This window comes from Pollachius pollachius (assembly GCF_949987615.1).
Source record: "Pollachius pollachius genome assembly, chromosome: 1".
NCBI classification, from domain to species: Eukaryota; Metazoa; Chordata; class Actinopteri; order Gadiformes; family Gadidae; genus Pollachius; species Pollachius pollachius.
The window spans coordinates 29,172,237-29,191,377 of NC_136934.1; the positions used below are offsets into that span (position 1 = coordinate 29,172,237).

General features: G+C 44.1%; 1 protein-coding gene across 1 annotated transcript; it reads right to left on the reverse strand.

Annotated features, from left to right (window-relative positions):
* Nucleotides 1–1,456: 1,456 nt before the first annotated feature.
* tbrg4 (transforming growth factor beta regulator 4) lies at nt 1,457–11,546 on the reverse strand. Its single transcript, XM_079749432.1, has 11 exons — nt 11,442–11,546; nt 10,391–10,898; nt 9,953–10,273; nt 9,464–9,638; nt 9,124–9,281; nt 8,895–9,005; nt 8,631–8,775; nt 7,302–7,550; nt 7,031–7,142; nt 6,803–6,917; nt 1,457–2,003 (listed from the first exon to the last, which is right to left on the reverse strand). The coding sequence occupies exons 2-11, from the start codon at nt 10,814–10,816 to the stop codon at nt 1,902–1,904; spliced, it is 1,914 nt and encodes a 637-aa protein (XP_079605558.1). The 5' UTR covers nt 10,817–10,898; nt 11,442–11,546; the 3' UTR covers nt 1,457–1,901.
* Between the last annotated feature and the right edge of the window lie 7,595 nt (nt 11,547–19,141).

The window sequence follows — 19,141 nt, forward strand, 5'->3', positions numbered from 1 at the left end:
GGTGCTAATGATGACCCTGCCTTCTGCTCAGTGGTGTATCCCAAAGGATTCTGGGAAGGTGAATGGCCCTAGATAACAACAGCATCTTTGTCTCCATCTTGTCAAGCTTGTATTGCTTCTCATCTCACCTTTACAGACAACGGGTGGACATGAGATATAGAAATAGAAGGAGGAGAGACAGCGCTGCCCGAGCCTCATTCAGCAGTTGTAGTTTCCATGGCAACGCAAAACTTCCCTCGATACGTTGCTAGCTCAGCAGAAATTGGATAGTTTGCTACTTAAATACAGTCACGTGGCATAGAGCAACAAACGACTCTGACATCAGTGGCACACAGTTCAGGGTGTGAAAACCCTCTTAAACGTTATCAGGTTTAGGGTGAGTATGCCATTTGTTTATGATTAACCTCGAGAGGATGTGCTTCACCTGCTTTCTTCCACTAGTAGTCCCTCTGATACAAGTTTGTAGGAATTTAGGTATCAGATCCGGCAGGGATTGTTGGTCATTAGTATTAATGGGTCAAATTGCCTTGCTTGCGTCTCCCTTTCTTAAGCTGGTGCACACACAACCTAATGAAACGCTTTGTTCCAATACAAGTGTTCAGCGCTCAGCAGCACTTATTGCACCACCAACATTTGGTTACTTGCTGAAACTTTAGCAGTTGCAATATGAACAGTGTGTTATGAGTCAGAAAAGCAAGGCCGACGTCATGTAATCTGATCTGATTTCCAAGCGTCCAAGGAGACCCAAGTGGTCTCAAATAACGGAGCATCCATTTACAAAACTCAAACCGCATGGTGCATGCAACTTGTTTGCCTGCAAAGGTCTTCTTGGATCTCAGCCAGCCAAACAATGTACTTATTTTGAAGAATGCTGACCGCTTTAAAGTGGGATACCCCGTTTCAGCCCAAATGCGAACACTATGAAATTAAAAAGTGTTGAGTTCTAGGAAGGAGGGTTTTTTCCCCAAGGTCATGACCCACAGCAACTCAGTGATACTATTTATTTATAGATATTATATTAAGTGTGCGTTCGAGTGAGTGGCGTTTGCTCCATACATACTTAATCAGCATCCCCGCTCGGCTTCGCCATCACCAAGAGAACCGAACTGAGTTTGGAGCACAGTGGGGCGTTCACGTACTGGTTGGCAGGGACTGGTTTCTTCTAAATGAAGGTATTATTTGAGTTGCAGTGACAAAATGGCAAAGACTACTATATTCAGGAGTAGAGAAGACATACTAAGAAGTTCAAAACAAATGAAATGCATGTGAAGCACGCTTAATAACATTACTTTTTACAAGCTAAACCACAGCCATTACCCACTAAAGAGTCTAATGAAAGAATGGCCATACTTATAAACATACTTAACGACTGGCCAGCAGCCTTAGCATTGAAACGATTTACATAGAAAGAATGAAAAGGATTGTATGACAACAAAATAATTTATTTCCGCACAAAGTGGTTTCCTATATTTTGCGATTATACATTAATCCAATCCGTACATGTTTAACACAAAACATCTTACAAGCTGGTCCTTGTTGTTGGGGCCCGACCTTATTGTCAGTAGGGGACATCTCTACCAACAAAAGGTCTTTGAAATCATTTGAAGGGCGCTCTTCGATTGCTTGTTTCATCTATATATATATATATATATGTCTCGCTTTCGCTCTCTTGTCCACAGACCTCTCGATCTGCATCTCTATGGAAACAGGGAAAGCCCCATGTGTTGTCAAGGTAACCAGAAGGTAAAATGTTTATTATTTTTTTGTATGAGGAACAGAATGCTCCATCATATCAACAAGCGGCTCCGTAATCAATAGTGCAGATCATATTGTGTGTGTGTGATCTGGCTTGAGGCGGTTGGCTATCTGGCTCCGTCTGTGGAGCACCTTGAAGACCCGGTTCACTTGGCCATATCTTCAGCCACTGCCTTGCCCATCTTGTCCTTCAGGTACGCCACTCTCTGCCGTTCCGTCTTCAGCTCTAACCACTCATAGTAGGGAACCTGCGAGGGGAGGGGACACAGGAACATTTTGAGAAACTTTTGCACATCGTTTCATCATCATGGATGAGACAACAAACAAATAGGATACACCTATGATTTATACAGCCATTAACAATGCCTTTAGTCTAAAATTGCACATAGTTTAGATAAATGTATTTATGCAACTTGGCTTCAGATCATCTTCCCTCCCTTGAAAATAACATAAGGTATACAACAGGAAGTGATGCGTGTCTTTGCCCCCCGTGGGACCACACGTGGAGGCGGGACACAGGAAAAGTGCATGCAGCGCCTCTGTGGGTGTGTTCTCCCATGGAGACAGCACAGCGAGAAGGTGAGCAGAGGGGGTTGTTTTTACTCCTTCAGGAGTTTCTTTTTGTAAAGTAGTAGTGCTGTAGTGCCCACTAGAGTGATTTTACAGCATTAGCTAGAAGGGTCAGGGCTACAGACTAACATTTTTCACTAGGAGCACTGTGGCCCCCAACTGAAAATATTAGGGACACAACCAGAAATTCTTGGGGCACACACCGTAAATCAATATGCCAAACAAATATTCACATTTCTCCCAATTTTCACGGCATTACTAATAAATATTTAGATAATAGATGCAGAAATTACAATGTGCTGTTTCAAATTCTGTTTCACATTTTATCCAAACGGTTTCCACATGTGCGTGCATGCGTTCGACGAGCACAGAACGAGTGCGTCCGCTTGTTGTCGTGCCGCTTGACAGGACGCTGCGCCTCCTCTCTGCGCGCGCGCCTCTCCATTGAGAATGCATCAGCAGGCACGACAAACGCCTCCCGTGTGAAAAGCCCTTTATGGCACCTGAAGCAGAGTCCTGCAAGGGTTCGGGTACCCGCATAATATGGAAGAAACGGGTGAAAAATAATGTACTTTGTCAGACAAGGGTGCAGGTCTGGTCGGACGCCTGAACAGCGCAGGTCGGTCGCAGTGTTTTGCGATTGCGAGCGAGACTTATTTGGTGCTGGATATGTTATTCAGTAGCGGAGGCAGTGGAGGTGGGGCAATAGAGGGCGCTAGGGCGGCGCCCCTCCGTGAAATATTCACTTGAATATACTGTATCTGCCAACTATCAATCAACTTTTATAGATACAAAATAAATCAACGAAACTACATAACATTTATCCTTGTTTAATTGTGTGATAGAGCGTACTTGCCGCTGCCAGCAACCATTTAATGCGTCTGGACCTCAATGATTTGGGCTAGGCTAGTTATTGGTCATTTGAAATAAAGCCCTCCTCCAAGTCAGGGGCGCCGGCCACGTTGAAGTCAATAAAAGCTTGCAAGCTTTTTGCTGTCTATCAAGCAGAGACAGCTTTTCAGTGGCGCAAGAATATGCGCTTCAGGCCAGTGGTATCACTTTTCTTTTTTTGTTCAACATCAGATTAACAACAATGGGTCAAATAGCAATGGCTGTTGAAATAGCCATAAAGTAGGTCTGTTTATGCAGTGTAAGCTTCTCCAGGCCCTGCAAGTCAGGATGTAGGCTATGAATCTGAATGAATAGAAAGTTATAGGTAGTGGAAATCCCCAAAATGCACCAGAATACAGAAATCAAATAGACCAAATTCAAATTTTTCTGGGGGGGGGGTGGACTACCAGACCCCCCATCTATTACTGCGCCCCACCAATACTTTTGATCACCAGCCGTCACTGAGTGGAGGAGTCAACTAAAACTGTCAACAGTGGATGATGTTTTTTTTGCACAGCAATCTAAAGCACCGCGCCAAACACCAGATAGTGTAATTCCCCGGCTTTTCATCTAATGCGTCTAATTTTCCTTCGGGTGCGGGTCGGGCGTCAATATCAATTCATGAGGGTCTGGGGTCTGGGGGTCGGCTTAGCTCAGGAGGTACAGCAGTTGTCTTGTAACCGAAAGGTTGCTAGTTCGATCCCCAGCTCCTCCTCGCTGAGTGTTGATGTGTCCCTGAGCGAGACACTTAACCCAAACTGCTCCTGACGAGCTGGCTGTCACCTTGCATGGTTGAAAGTCGCTTTGGATAAAAGCGTCTGCTTAAATGCCCTAATTGTAAATGTCTGGTCGGGTGCACAATGTAATTCGCGCTACTGTCGGAACTAGGGTTGGGCATCGAGCATCGATTGGAACCGGGACTAACATTCCAGTTCTCCCGAAATCGTTAAAATTTCGATTCCTAGTTTCGATGCCCAGTCCGCCGAACGGAAGAAGAAGCCGCGAAACTGTTTATGCTTGCATAAACATGGAAACTGTGCGGCGGCGCTCGAAAGTGTGGCTTAACTTTAATAAAATAAATGACAAGTCGGCTCGGTGCAACACTTGCAAAACGATTATATCGTGCAAAGGAGGGTGTACCAACCAACATGATTAAACATCTCCGGGGTCATGGTGTAAAGATAACAGCGTGCCCCGTCTTTGCCTCGCTGCGCCGGCCTTCCTCCGTTGCTTCATCCTCCGGATCCGACTCTCACCCTAGCACCGCACTATCGGGTAAGTAACGAATCTGTTTTATGCCAACATTTAGGCAGCTAACAAGTTATACTCGACCTAAACGGTTGGTCAACTCAAATGCAAATACTCAGCTAACATTAGCCCATGTATTTTTTCATAGCCAAACGACCTGAAATTGCTACCGTTAGCCAGGCAGCTAGCTCATTTAAAACATGTAAACTTTTTTGACCCTGCCTCTTAAGAGAATCGGAATCGAGAATCGTTAGGAACCGGAATCGAAACGAGGAATCGAAATCGGAACCGGAATCATTCAAATTCAAACGATGCCCAACCCTAGTCGGAACACGGGTCGGATGCGGTTTTAAGTATTGCGGGTATGGGAAGGTGCGGGTTTGCAAAGAAAGACCCGTGCATGACTCTGAATAGCACTGGCCCACTAGCCGTGGGTCGGAAGTACGAGTAAATAGTTTGCTTGCTTATTGTTCAAATGCATGTAGCAGGTTGTCAAATCTTTCTCCTTCTAACAGACGTTTACGCACGCTCGATAATCTCTAGGACCCTTCACCTCCACACACAGATCTGCAAACTCCTCAGAATAAAAAAAAAGGGGGAGGGGGGGCGGGGAAATCATTGGTGGACTGATTGGTGTTTCGAGATATACGGCTACTCGAATTCTGAGCTACCCTTGGCGGGATTTAGCGTGAATATTCATTACGGAGGTTGTATCACACAATACAATGGAAAGATTTCAAATGACAGACTTGGATGCAAAATGTAGCCCTTTATTATACAGAAATTTGCTGTTGGTGGATTAGCCTAGGACAACACCCTTGCCAAATTATTTACCTAAATAGCCCTATGTTGTTAGTATTTACTAACTTTATGCAAAGTCTACGTTCGGTCAGTACTCAGCGTTGACTTGGTCCTAAAAATACAATATTATTGTAAATTATATCACATCAAAAAAGCGGTAGCTAACGTTAGTTGAATCAAGCAAACAAATAGCTGTTGTTTTTGCTCCAAAAAGCTTGACTTACCTCAAATTTAACATAAGTTAGTTCCTTCAAATTAGGGCTCTACGGTCTGGACTAAAATGTATATCGGTATGTTCTGAGGCATAGACAGTAACGGTATTATATCACGGTATGTTCATTTTATCTTCTATTTTCGATAGAAATGCTTCTGAAGGGGTAAAATACTGGTAAGACAGCAAAACTGCATACATTTTTTTTTTAAATCTTTTCTCAAGGTACTTCCATCTCTGAAAAACACTAATGTTTAATAGTATGGATTTGTTTCTCCACTTGCTTGCGGACCTTGCCGTATAGTTTTAGCATTTCAATTTGGCTGAAGTATGTGCGGGCAGGTAACGCGTACCTGGGATCGAGTGTTTTGACCATCTCTTTAAGGCCCTTTCTATCGACATTTTGAAAGGGAAACATGTCCTTACAAAGGTAAACAGTGACGGCATTTGAAATCTCATTCCACCACACACCGGTCTCACAGTAACGTCAAAATCCATACCGTAGCGCAAATTCACATGCGCGACCAGATGTAAAATTCAGTCGCACACTCTCAAATTTTGGTCACAAAATGCGACCATTTGGTCACAGTCTGGAGCCCTGAGGGTGCCTTCACTCTTTGAAAACAGCCCTTCCTTGCGCCTATTCCAACATTGACTTGACACTACAGTTGAAGCGGCAAGACTCGTTAGCCCAGTTTCCATGTCAGTAACACTGCAGAAGCCCTGCCATTGGCTAGGGAGACTGTCCTAGATGAGAGGGAGAGCAGAAATTGGCCCAGAGGAGACTGAGCTGCTGGGAGCTGGCAAGACTATTAATAAATATGAGAGACTGCAAGTGCTGGGGCCCCACATGGCACTGTGCTCTCGTCTGTACCATTAGAACCACAGCCAGCCAGCCTTGCTGGAGCTGTGCACTCCCAAGTAGAGGGTTTTGAAAACGCAGTTGTCCCTTTGAGGAAAGTTAACGTGGAGAGGTAACACACAAAAATGTCAATCATTGATGAACTTTATCTTCACTTGGTTGTGATGACATTATATTCAGAATTGCTCAGTCATTGCAAAACATTAATAAATATGTTGAGAGTCATTGGGGATAGTGGCCTGAACATTGATTCCCAATGTTTTGCCATTTCATTTTAGGAAAACCATATGTGGAATATAGCTTTTTCAGATGTAATGTGGACATACCCATAAGACGATCCTGCACTGTATTGTGCTCATTAGTCTTGCTTATTAGTGGCTTTTAAGAACATCTCATATCAATCAATATTAGCATAGCACAATGTTGCTAATAGATAACATGAAACTACCATGTTTACATCTCACCTCCACCAGGAGCAGGTCGGCCAGCTGGAGGTGTCGCTTCATCATCGCAAACCTTCCAAGCAGTTCTTTACTGCGCAAGCCAAAGTTGGGGAAGTCCCAGGCTAGGAATGATAGTCTGTAAAACAAATGAAAACGACTGTTTGCGTTTCATCACAAAGTTCTTGGGAGCAGATATATAGAGCCATTTTCTGTTTGTCTAGTGCTTCACTAATTCCCTCCTGGTTGTACCGGCGCATGCCTGCTGGCAGGGCCTGCTCCCCTCCTCCCCCAGGTAGGTGCAGGCCACTGAGCATCAGCAGGTCCACCAGTTGGTTCTCACTGTCAAGCACCACCTCGCCATCTGATGGGGGAAAAAACACTTCAATTAACTTCATGGCCCTTCCTGAATAGAACAGTGTATGTGATGTGAAACCATTACAGCTTTAATCAGTGTTTCAAGTCCACTTCCCACAATAAAGCAAAAGTAGGATTGTTGCAACTGATGCAGAGAGTCATGTACCGAGGGTCCACCCGTACACGGTGTCGACGGCGGTCCGCAGGGCCGTGGTCCTCCCCAGGACCAGGCCTTGTAGAGACTCCCTCAGGCTTCTCTGCAGTGGGGAGACGGTGGGGGAGGCCGGGGTGAAGTTCACTAGGCCAGAGAGAGCAGCGTCTGCCTCTGTGGAGCCCGGGTGTTCCAGCTGGAGGGTGGCTGCGATGTGGAGGAGCTTTAAACGACAGTTCTCCACGCGAGTCGGGCTGGCGCTGGCTGACATGGTGAGTACAAAGAGACAAGAGGGTACAATGTAGAATCGCTCAAACATTCTGCAATAGCAGCACCACATTTACGAGTGTCAGGGATTGACTAGAAAGCAGGATGGACAGTGCCACAAGAGTTCCTGGAGAGCTGATCTGATTGGTTAGCCCTCAGGTTCATTGAGCAATAATCCCCCCCAAGTCCTGTCCATGATGTTAACCACACCAGAGCCAGTCTCCAAACATTAACATTAACACATCCAAAACCTGAACCTAGCCAGCACACTTAGGATCTTAACTCACCAATATGATCTCTTAACCTAACTATTTGTGTGAGACATCTCAGAGATAATAACTTTTAGAACCAACATCTATTTCAGGCCACATAATCTCACCTGGTCTCTATGCAAACCAAAATAAAGTGGTCATGCACTATAAAAGAGGCATGGAACAAATAACTTTGGCTTCATGTGAACAGGTAAAAGGCTTTAGGGCAGTTAATGATCATGAAAATATTTTCGAATAAACACACCAGTCATTGGATGGTGAAAGAGGGCTTAACCTTTGGCCCTCTTACTGTGGAGTCAAATGATGACGTATTGATGAGAGGATTTAAAAACGAGAAAACTGAAAGAAAACTTGGACAACAGGATCATAAAATGTATATTAACCAAAACATATATCAGAGGGATGTATCCACTACACACCTTCCAAATATCTGGTCAAGAAAAGGTCAAAAAGTCAGCTGAAACACTGGTTGTGGTCTCAATCCCTGCACCCTACAGTGTTGTGTAGTTTGTAGTTCCTCCAAGCACAAAAGGCTCCAGGTTCATTCAGCTACACCATTGCTGTAATGTGTGTGTGTACGTTATCACCTGCTTGGCTACGTGAGTGTACAGTAATTGGTCATCCCCTTGGCTAAGTAGCCTGAAGGGTAAAAATCGGTAGACTGAAATCACTTGACATTGCAATGGATTTTGATGGAACATAATTTTCTGATGTTAAATGCACAACTTGATAACCCTTAATAACATAAGAAGTAAATTATTGAATTCCGTCACTTTCAACTACAGAGCTGTTTGGTGTTACAAACCTGAGAGACTGGCTCTGTGCTCAGGCCGGGCGAGGGATAGACAGTAGTGAGGCTTGACCTGCTGTAGTACACACAGAGACCAGACCACATCCACCAGCAGGAAGGGCTCCAGGCCACACAGAGAGCCCTCCAGGGCAGAGTGAACCTGCACACAGAACACACCACTCACTGAAGGGGGTAGGTTGGGCTGTGGCTGGGGTCACAATTTCAATAAAGTAAGGAAATGACATGCAATAATAAAACAATAACCTCAAGTTTGTTTACCTTGCTGTAAAACTGCTCTCCATTGCTGGGTTGGAAGCCCAACCTGGCCAATGTCATGAGCAGATTACAGACCTGTGGTGTGACGTACTTCTCGCTGTTGGCTGTGTAGTGCTGGAGACAAATGGATTAGAGATTAAGTGGCAATGAGGAGAAGCCTACTTTAGAGAGTAGAGAGCTGCAAAACAATGTATATCAGTTGAATTTGAATGAGGGACACTGTGAGACTGACCTCTGCAAAGGCCTCAAAGAGGGGGAGGTGGAGCCACTTGAGGAATCCTAGGGACTTGGCGCAGCGAGTGATGTCGATTGGGCTGAGCTCCGGCACTCTGGGCAGCAGCTCGGCTGCCATCCGCTGGAACACCTGGGAATGGTTGAAATTCAACTTTCCTACAAGGAAAGTGGGATAAACACAAACATATTCTAGGTTATTTTGGAGGCTGCTTTTGTCAAGCAAAAATGAAAGCATCCCAGTCCCCCAGATTTGAACTTTGATTATTAATCTTAAATTGGATTTTTCCGATACCATTGGCATAGAATCAGGCATGAGATCTGACTGGCTGTTTTCATACCATAAACATAGGCCATGTCCAGCAGCAGTGGAGTGGTCAGGTCGGAGGAGGGCTTCTGGAGCAGGTGGTATGATAGCGCTCTGAGCAAGGGAACACACCTGCGGCCCCGAGATGCCATGGATAAACAGACTCTGCGGATCTCCTGTGACGAAAAGCCCTCCGCCAGCTCCAACGCCTGAAAAAATAAGTAAATAAAAAAATATATATATATACATACACACACACACACACCTTTATAAATATCTAGAGATATATATCTATAGATATATTATATCTTTATCTCTATAACTTATAATAAATTGGATGTCATTGGCGGTTATAATGCATCACAGAATTCAGGTTGTAATCTATAGTGGCCTATTCAAGAATTACCTCTTATTTCTGAATGTTTTCTGCCTGGTTTAAAGCCATATGATTTCAACCAATAGAAAATAGTAACAGCATTAAGCGAGGGGTTTGTGAAGTGCATTCATACTCCCTTGCGACTACCTTGTCTTCTAGTCGGTCCATCAAGCTGGACGACATGCGTTCGCCTTTGGATATCAGTGCACTGACAGTCCTTGCGTCTGAGATCTCAGTCCAGCGCAGTTCCAGCTGTTTCAAGGCAGCGTTCACGATGGCCACCTCAGATGATCTTGGCCTCTCCCAGCCCCAGTCCACCAGCAAGGCCAGCTGCCGGTAGCTTAGCCTGCGAACTCGCCATAGAACCTCGGTCTGGACGGAGTTCAACACTGAAGTGCTGGGAGGCAAATTCATGGCCCAGAAAGACCGCAGAACGGACACCAGTGTGCTATTCCACACTGCAGATACCTGGAATAAAAAATGAACACAAAAAACATGTTATTGTTTGCTCTGCAAGGACGAAACCAAACATCCACAAAGGTGCATGCATTGTTTATCTCACTCCAATAGTCCTGACCTTCTCACCTGTCCGTTTATTGTATCCATGATGTCCTGCAGCCTCGGATCCATCAGAATATCTGCATCTATGGTAGGAATACATCCTTGTGTTCCTTGAACCATCCGCGACAGTTTCACCATAGCGATAGCAGCCTGGTTACCATTTCCTCTGTGTTCTTTCCAGGCCCGCAAGATGTCCTCTGGTGTTTCTGCCTTCTCCACCAGTTTATCAAGCTGAGTGCGTCTGGGCATGGCAGGCACGTTCTCATCTCTGGCTACAATTCTAACATCACATAGTGGCCTCTGAGGAACCCATACCCGTGCTGGAGCCCATTGCAGCTCAGACAGAGTAGTTGCAGAGATGGGGTTAGTCCGATTGGAAGCTGCAATGGTTGCCAGCGGTGAGGGCCTGGAGAGGAAACGCGTACATCTGACCAGGAGACGGCTGGCCATCGGATCCGTCGGAGTTGGAGCGGGTAGGGCGAGCTACGGAGGAGCGGCTCACAGCGCAGGGGTGGAGGTTACCATCATGGAGCTATGTGAAGGATACAAGGAGGAAACCAGATTCATGAATTAAGTAGTTGTGGGTGCCATAAATGTATGGACTGTTTAGCCCTTTGAGGCTATACTGGTGATTAAGGGCTATACAAATACAATTGAATTAACAATTTTTCAGCTAGTTAACGAGAAAATATGTTTATGTCATTACTGCAGATAGCTTTGAACGCATTATAACATTTAATTATAGTCCATTTGAACTGGATTATAACAGTATTATTGTATAACGTGTTTATCATTGAAGCCCATAATCGACTGATTCACATCCCAAGCAAAGTAGACCGTTTCGGTTCAGGGACGCTTCATGTTAGAACAGATTCATACAGCCTTATTATCAAACAATCCTACCGACGACTTGTCAACTTTACGATCATAATGCCATCACCTGACCTTGTGGATCACATTTTAAGACAGCCACCCTCTTCCCTTTAAAGCTAAACCTCCTCTCAACAACACCAGCACAGAAACCGTGCAGAACACACGTTATCCTCATGTCGTATTTAGGCTTATTCAGACTTACAGCTTCAACGATCGGATAAATAACCCCATGAATGGATGAATTGAGCGATAATCCGACATTCACATGGACCATGGATCTGTCAGTAGGGGTCGCAGGAGGATGACGTCACAGATGCGATATTACATGTGCCGCGAGCCGAGCAGGGATTGGCTACAGGGCGGACCCGTTGCGCAACCACAGCAGTCTCTTGCCGCCTTCAAAACGCTCGGAGTTACCGGGAGCTCCGGCCCTAATGGCGTGTTCTAGGCAACCCGTAACTTGTGTTTTCAAAATAATCTACCCATGAAAGTGCCCTGGAACGGCAGTCAAACCCGTAACTCACTACCCGTGAACTCGTACCGGATCGATATACTCCCAGTTACAGTTGTTGACGTCAAACAAACGTAAACAACTATGGCGGCCTCTATCTATAAAATCAAATAAATCGGTTGGATATGTTTATGGTTTGAACGTCCCAATTGGTGGCATTTTTGCCTGCGCAACAGTGTTAAATACACCTGCGAGATCCAAAATGTTTGGATAGGCGGAGCTCCCCCTGTAACCCCTGTCCCCCTGTCTAGTCAGATGGCGTCAGCTGGAGAACAAGCGAAGTGCATGACTAGTGTTAAAAGTAGCTTGCCTGTACATGCAGTCCAAGTTCAAGGAAAAGGGATGAGTAGACAGCCATACAGGAATGCACGTTCGGGCTCATCTGCAAACCATTCTACTGCCAGTTACACTCCAGCTACAAGCTCATGTTTTCGTTGTGGATCCGACGAGCATTTGGCTAATGCACCGGAATGCCCCGCGATTAAAGTCATGTGTAAAACCTGCAACAAGATGGGACATTCTGTGCGTGTGTGTAGGTCTGCTGCACAGACTCATAGCGTGTGTCAAGTGGAAATACCGGAATATACTCTGCTATTGCTGCAACAGTCAGAGTCACCAGCAAAGCTACATTGCACTTTGGACATTCGTCCTGGGACATTGCAGAAGACAGTTAAACTTACAGTGGATACGGGAGCCTCAGTGGAGGAATACTTTGAGGGAGTGCCTCTACAGCCGCCTGCAACTCGGCTTGTGACATACTCCCAAAGTCCAATCAAAGTGCTGGGATGCATGCCTGCTACAGTGGTGAGGAACAGTGAGTACTGTAAAGTGAACTTTTATGTAACAGAGACTGGGACTCCACTAATGGGCATGGATTTAATAACTGCACTTAAGCTGCATATTGAAGGTGACAAGGTGCTTTCTGCCTCACCTGCCTGCAACCCTCCTGCCTCCAGCCCAGTCATGCAGCTCTCCAAAGCCGAAGCGCAAGCTCCAACAGTGGGTTGTGTTAAAGGTTTCATGCATAAAGTTAAGGTCTCTGAGTCTGCCATACCTGTTCGACAAAAGCTACGACGTCTGCCCTTTGCTGTCAGATCTGATGTGTCTGATTAATTGAACAGATTGCTCTCTGCTGGGGTGATTTAACGGATTGACGCATCACCCTGGGTTTCACCCATTGTCGTGACACCGAAGAAAACAGGTGGCATAAGAATGTGTGTTGACCTCAGAGAACCAAATAAAGCCATAGTGGCGGACAGTCATCATCTACCACATATGGATGAACTGCTTTCTACTCTTGCCGGGTCAATCATGTTTTCCACAATTGACCTTGAGAGTGCCTATCATCAACTTCCTCTGCATCCCGATAGTAGGGATTTGACTGCATTTATAACTCATGAAGGCCTTTTCCGATTCTGCAGGGTACCTTATGGTTTAGCGTCAGCTCCATCTGCTTTTCAGAAGATGATGTCAGGTGTTGCAAGGTGCAAGGTGTTCCAAATGTCAACAACTACCTTGATGACATCATATGCTTTGGACGCACCCAAGCGCTGCACGACAATACACTTCAAGAAGTGTTACAGCGGATCACAAATGCAGGTCTGCGTCTCAATGATAAAAAGTGCAGAGACAGAGTCGGACAGTCCAGTCTGCGCTTTCTGGGTCACTTAGTGTCCGCGCAAGGCATTGAGCCGGATACAGAACTTGTTAAAGCAATTGCGCAAGCACCTCCACCACATGATGCAGGCACCTTGCGTTCATTTCTGGGCATGCTTTCATGGTACAACAAATTCATACCCAACTATGCAACTGTGATTGAGCCACTGCATGCCGTCCTTCGCAGTGACTCAGACTTCAAATGGACTGTTGTGGCGTAGTGTTGTGTTTCAGGGAGTTGAAACAGCTGTTGGTGGACAGCTCAGCATTGGCCTTGTATGACCCTGCCCTGCCAAGCATCGTTTCTACAGACGCCTCTGACTATGGCGTAGGCGCCATCTTCACGCAGATACACCCTAACAACATTGAACGCACAGTCGCATTTGCTTCAAGAATGTTTACACGGGCCGAAAGAAAATATGCAACAGTTGAAAAAGAGGCCTGTGTTTGGGCTGTCGAGAAGTGGAGAACGTACCTGTGGGGACACAGGTTCACTCTATGTACCGATCACCAGGCCCTCACTACTCTTCTATCTACTAAAGGTGCTGACAGAGCTGGAATGTGCATCGCAAGATGGTCAGCCCGACTGCTGTGCTGCTGTGTTCAACTATGACGTAGTGTACCGTGCTGCCACACAGAACCAAACCGGACTGCTAGTCTCGACTACCATTGCCTACTGATCCTGCATACAAACCAGAGACTGAGCCTGAGTTGGTTGCATTGCTTTCCACAGCACAAGTTGCCATTACACCGTCTGAGTTCAAATCTGCCTCTGCCTCGTGCACAGATATCTCTGCTCTGCGCGCACAGATTCAAAAAAGATGGCCTGCTTCTCAAAAATCAGTGAGTACTGAACTGCAACCATACTTCAAAATGCGGAATGAACTGAGTGCACACGAGGACTTAGTGTTCCGCGGGTCTCGCTTAGTGGTGCCTATTTCTTTACGGAAAACATTAGTTGTGCTGGCACATGAGAACCACCAGGGCATAGTACGAACCAAACAACGCCTGCGCGAGTTGTATTGGTTCCCTGGAATGGATGCCCTTGCTCAGTCTTACATCTCAGCTTGCACGCCATGCCAAATGTTGACAACGTGACATGACATGGCTAAGCTAACAACATAAACAAGAGGAGCTAGGAAAAGAAATTAACTGCTTGTTTAAGTTCAGAAGGGCAAAACGTGTGGCTACACACAGCACTGCAAAAGTCGTCAAGATTGAAAAACAAAAAAATATTTGTTGCACAGCTGAACGCTGTATCACATCATGAGCTGGCTGTTCTCAATTCACAACACGCATTCCATCAAAACTAGCCTACATCAGGCATTCTGACCAAAACTCATGCACTCCCCCCCCCCACACACACACAATTATTCCAGAATTCAAGCAAAGCAAGAATGACCAAAAGTAATTTTATGTCAACAAGAGACTGACTCCACCGACTATCAATTGCAAGTTAAAACAGCCGACCACTTGAGTGCAAAAAACACAAAAGACCTCGCCACAGCACCAGCAAATCTTAAGCAATAAATATTGCGTTTTACCTTTATTTATGTGGCAGTGGTCTGCAGATGCATCCCGAAATGTAGCCTACCAAATCCATTTAGTTCAACAGGTTATCGTTCTGACACTGTCCATGGTACTAGTGTAACCCAGTTGAAATTCGGGTTCTGGTTATTTAAAATAATAAACAATATAATATAAGAGTTTATTATTTTTCATAATGTTTTGTTGACGTTTGTGTACTGGTTGCAAACTCTGTATTGTAAATGTTGTAGATATCCTTTGCTTAATTGAACTGTTATATGGCCATCCAACCAGAAGGGGGCGCAATGAGGTGTTTGCGGGTGAATGTGGAGAAGGCGGGAAAGGGGAGGAAAGGTAGATTGACGAACACAGAGATTGTGACATCCGTCAGCAACACGCAAGCTCTGTGTTCGCCAATCTACTTATCGAGTCTTAAAAACAAAATGGCGTTGACGGGTAACTAACGGTATTGTGTGTATAAAATGTCATTTTTAATAAACAATCTGTACACTTACAAAGTTCTCAATGCCTCGTTTTATATGTTAAGACCCTTATTGTACTACCAAAGAAGTGTCGGGCTACTTTTAGCCTTTTAAGTGGTTTAAAATAGCGATTAAGTTTTTACCATAACAAATGCCCCCATCGTTCCAATTTTATAGCGTTTTGATAGAATCGGCTAAAAACAGCCAACTGAAGAAAGCGTCTATATAGAGTTTTTGTGCTTCAAAACGAACGTTTCAACTCATTATCATACAAAACATATCCAAAATCCATTTTACACCGGAATTACCCTTTAACTTCGTACTTTGAATTCTTGGTGGGCTTTTATTTTGAAACTACGCATCAGAATGTCCTGAAACTTCGTGGGTGACCCTATGGGGTCGTGACCTATAACATTGAAGTGAAATGAGCCTGGAATAACATGGCATTTTCTTTTAAATTGAATCCAAAATCAAACGTAATATGTGTAATGTTTCAATATCTAGTGGGCTTTTCATTTGAAACTACACATCAGAATGTCCTGAAACTTCTTGGGTGACCCTATGGGATTGTGAACTATAATCATGCTATGAATTGAGCCTGGAATAACAGGGCATTTTCTTTTAAATTTAATCCAAAATCAGATGTAATATGTGTCATATTTGAATAATTGGTGGGCTTTTATTTTGAAACTACACATCCGAATATCGTGAAACTTCTTGGGTGACCCTATGGGGTCTTGAAATATAACCCTGAAGTGAAATGACCCTGGAATAACAGGGCATTTCCTTTTAAATTGGATCCAAAACCATACGTAATATGTGTAATATTTCAATATCTAGTGGGCTTTTAATTTGAAACTACACATCAGAATGTCCTGAAACTTCTTGGGTGACCCTATGGGATCATGAACTATAAACCTGAAGTGAAATGAGCCTGGAATAACAGGGCTTTTTTTTTTTAAATTGAATCCAAATCTTATGTGACATGTCTCATATTTGAATCTTAGGTGGGCTTTTATTTTGAAAGTAAATATCACAACTGCCGTACACTTCCTTTGATAGTATTTGCTTTTATTGACTGATTATTATTTTATTGTCTTTTGGTATGTACCCGACGGATGCTTTTAATTTGAATCTAGTTCTGAGACGCTTTTACCGTAATGGCTAGGATAAACAGGTACAGCAAAAAACTGGGTCGGCTGGCTTGACCGCAGTCGACAAGCAGTGAGGAGCGCCTGTTTCCTTTCCACGGACTTCCACGGACTTCCACAGACTTTCCCAGTACTCTCACGGACTTCCACAGACCTTCAAGGACGCCCATCGCGTTTTACCTGGACGTGTGAGTAGCCGACCGAGTTCTCTTGGCTCGGAGGTGCGAAGAGGACTTCATCAACAGGCCTGCAACGGGGTTTTCTTTTGTAAAGGATTGTTTTATTTTGTTTATTTTATGTGCCGGCTTAGTTAGTAATGCTAATAACTTGTAGCCTGTGTGGTAATAAGATGTCCGATATGGGATCTGTGACATGCACTTATATTGTTCTCAAATAAGTAAACGTTTTAACTACTTACCCTTTTGTTGGTTGGCTTACTAAATAAGTGTAGTGTGGATATTGTGCGTGTTTAGTGGTTAATATTTAATAAGGGTGCTGGTGTTATATGGTTAGCATAATATAGGAAATCAAAACTAATAATTTAAGATTGATTGAAGAACCTAGGGCCCTGCCCTCTTTATTATAGGGGTAAAAGGGCTACATAAAATGGAGGCCCCGCTGGGATTAGTTTGGGTTTCAAGATGACCAGTACCAGTTAATTAGTGAAAATAAAGCTGCAGTATAAACTTTTTTTTTTGTTCTGTTTTTGACAAATATTTGAGAATGGAAAGTCAAGCTGAGCTTGTGTCAGAGCTAAAGGGCTGGTGCCGTGGAGAAATATTGGATGAGGCTCATGCTCTTATGGTTCTCATTCGAGATTATGTGGAAGTGACTGAAATTGAAGAGACCCTGCACACATTTAAATGTCTGGGCCGTGTTCGTGTCCGAGGTAGGAATTGGGTCATTCCTAGTATTCGGTGCCATTTGAGTCCCCATAGCCTAATATGGTATATTTTTTGTAAAAATTGGCCAATACTTATTTTTAAAAGCTCATCTTATATAGTTAACCCCCCTCTACCGTAGAACACAACAGTATGTCCCCAGGATTAATTGCATTTAAAATAATTCCTCCAACTTTAGCACAAACAACTAAACTGCCATGTCCCCAATCGTGTTTGCTCAACTTCAGTTACAAATATAAGTAATAAAAATCAAAGAAATTCTACATTTGTCATTATTGTTGTATAGCTTTGGTTATAATATTCCTTACCAAATGTTATTTTTTGTGATTAAAACATTTTTAAGACTTTAAGTATTTAAAATATGTTGTGTCCCTGAATCGACTGTCCCCCCTGTTACTCTGATGCAAGTCCCCCTGAACACCCCCCTCCGACTATCCCTCTAGTCACATGACTCAACAAGTAACATTACTTTTTGGAGAGAAATCATCTACAAGAAGCAGAGTAAGTATCACTCTTTAATCAACCTTTTTTTCAATGTTTTAGAAAGCTTGACTGATGCGGTAAAGCATAACATGTCCACCCTGTTATGCTTATAAATAGTGGAAACTGATCCTTTTTTGTAATTTTGAAAATATGGTTAAAAAACATGTTAAAAATCCTCCTCAGTGGTCAACATTAGCTAGCTTCTTCTGCATCACATGAGTAGTAATAGCTAAATTTAGCATAAAATGTCCCCCCTGTTACTGTCCCCCCTGTTACTGTTTTACACAGTAACAGGGGGGACACATAGTAACAGGCTGGATGTAAGAGGGCTAGATGAATAAGTGTTTCCAGTTTGTATTGGATTTTTTATACATTATTATGCCTTTTTTGTTCCATACTTCCATAAGATTCCATAAGATTTTTTAAAAATGGTTTGCATGTAATTATCAGGGAATGGCGCCGTTGTCTGCCGCAGAAAAGCAACGGCGCTACAGGGCTCGTCGGGATGTAGACCATGAAAGACGGCAGCAATACCTCAATAAAGAGAAGGAGAGGTGGAGAAAGGACATTGATGAAGGGAGAAAAAAGAAAGTGTCAGACATAAGCGAAAGAGAGAAGAGAGCAGTAAGAAAGAAATGGCGAGAAAGAAAGAGAAAGCTGAGGAAAAATGACAGAGCCAGGACGACCTTTCAGTCAATGAACACTCCTCCTACAAGTCCAGAAAAGGTCAACAATCACTGTGAAGAAAAATGTGATGACAACAGAGGATGAACTTGTAAGTGAATTTCATGACAGGCTGTTTAGATTTAGGCGACACATCTTTAATATCAGGTGGCAGTACGGGGCCTACAGACAGCTCAGAGAAAACTTGAGGAACAACGAATGACTACTACATGTAGATTTCAGTGAGAACTACTCCTGTAAGTATTCTCAAGAAATTCAATCGGTCCATTTTGGAGGGTCACATCAGCAAGCAACCCTACATACAGGAGTGCTGTACACTGCAGCTGAGCAGTCCCCAGTGACGTTCTGCTCCATCTCGCCTTCTAGGCGGCACGATCCCCCAGCTATCTGGGCCCACCTCGACCCTGTGTTAGACATGGTGAGGGAGAGATACCCTCTGATTAATCGCCTTCATGTCTTCAGTGACGGCCCAGCTACACAATACAAACAGAAGGGAAACTTTTACC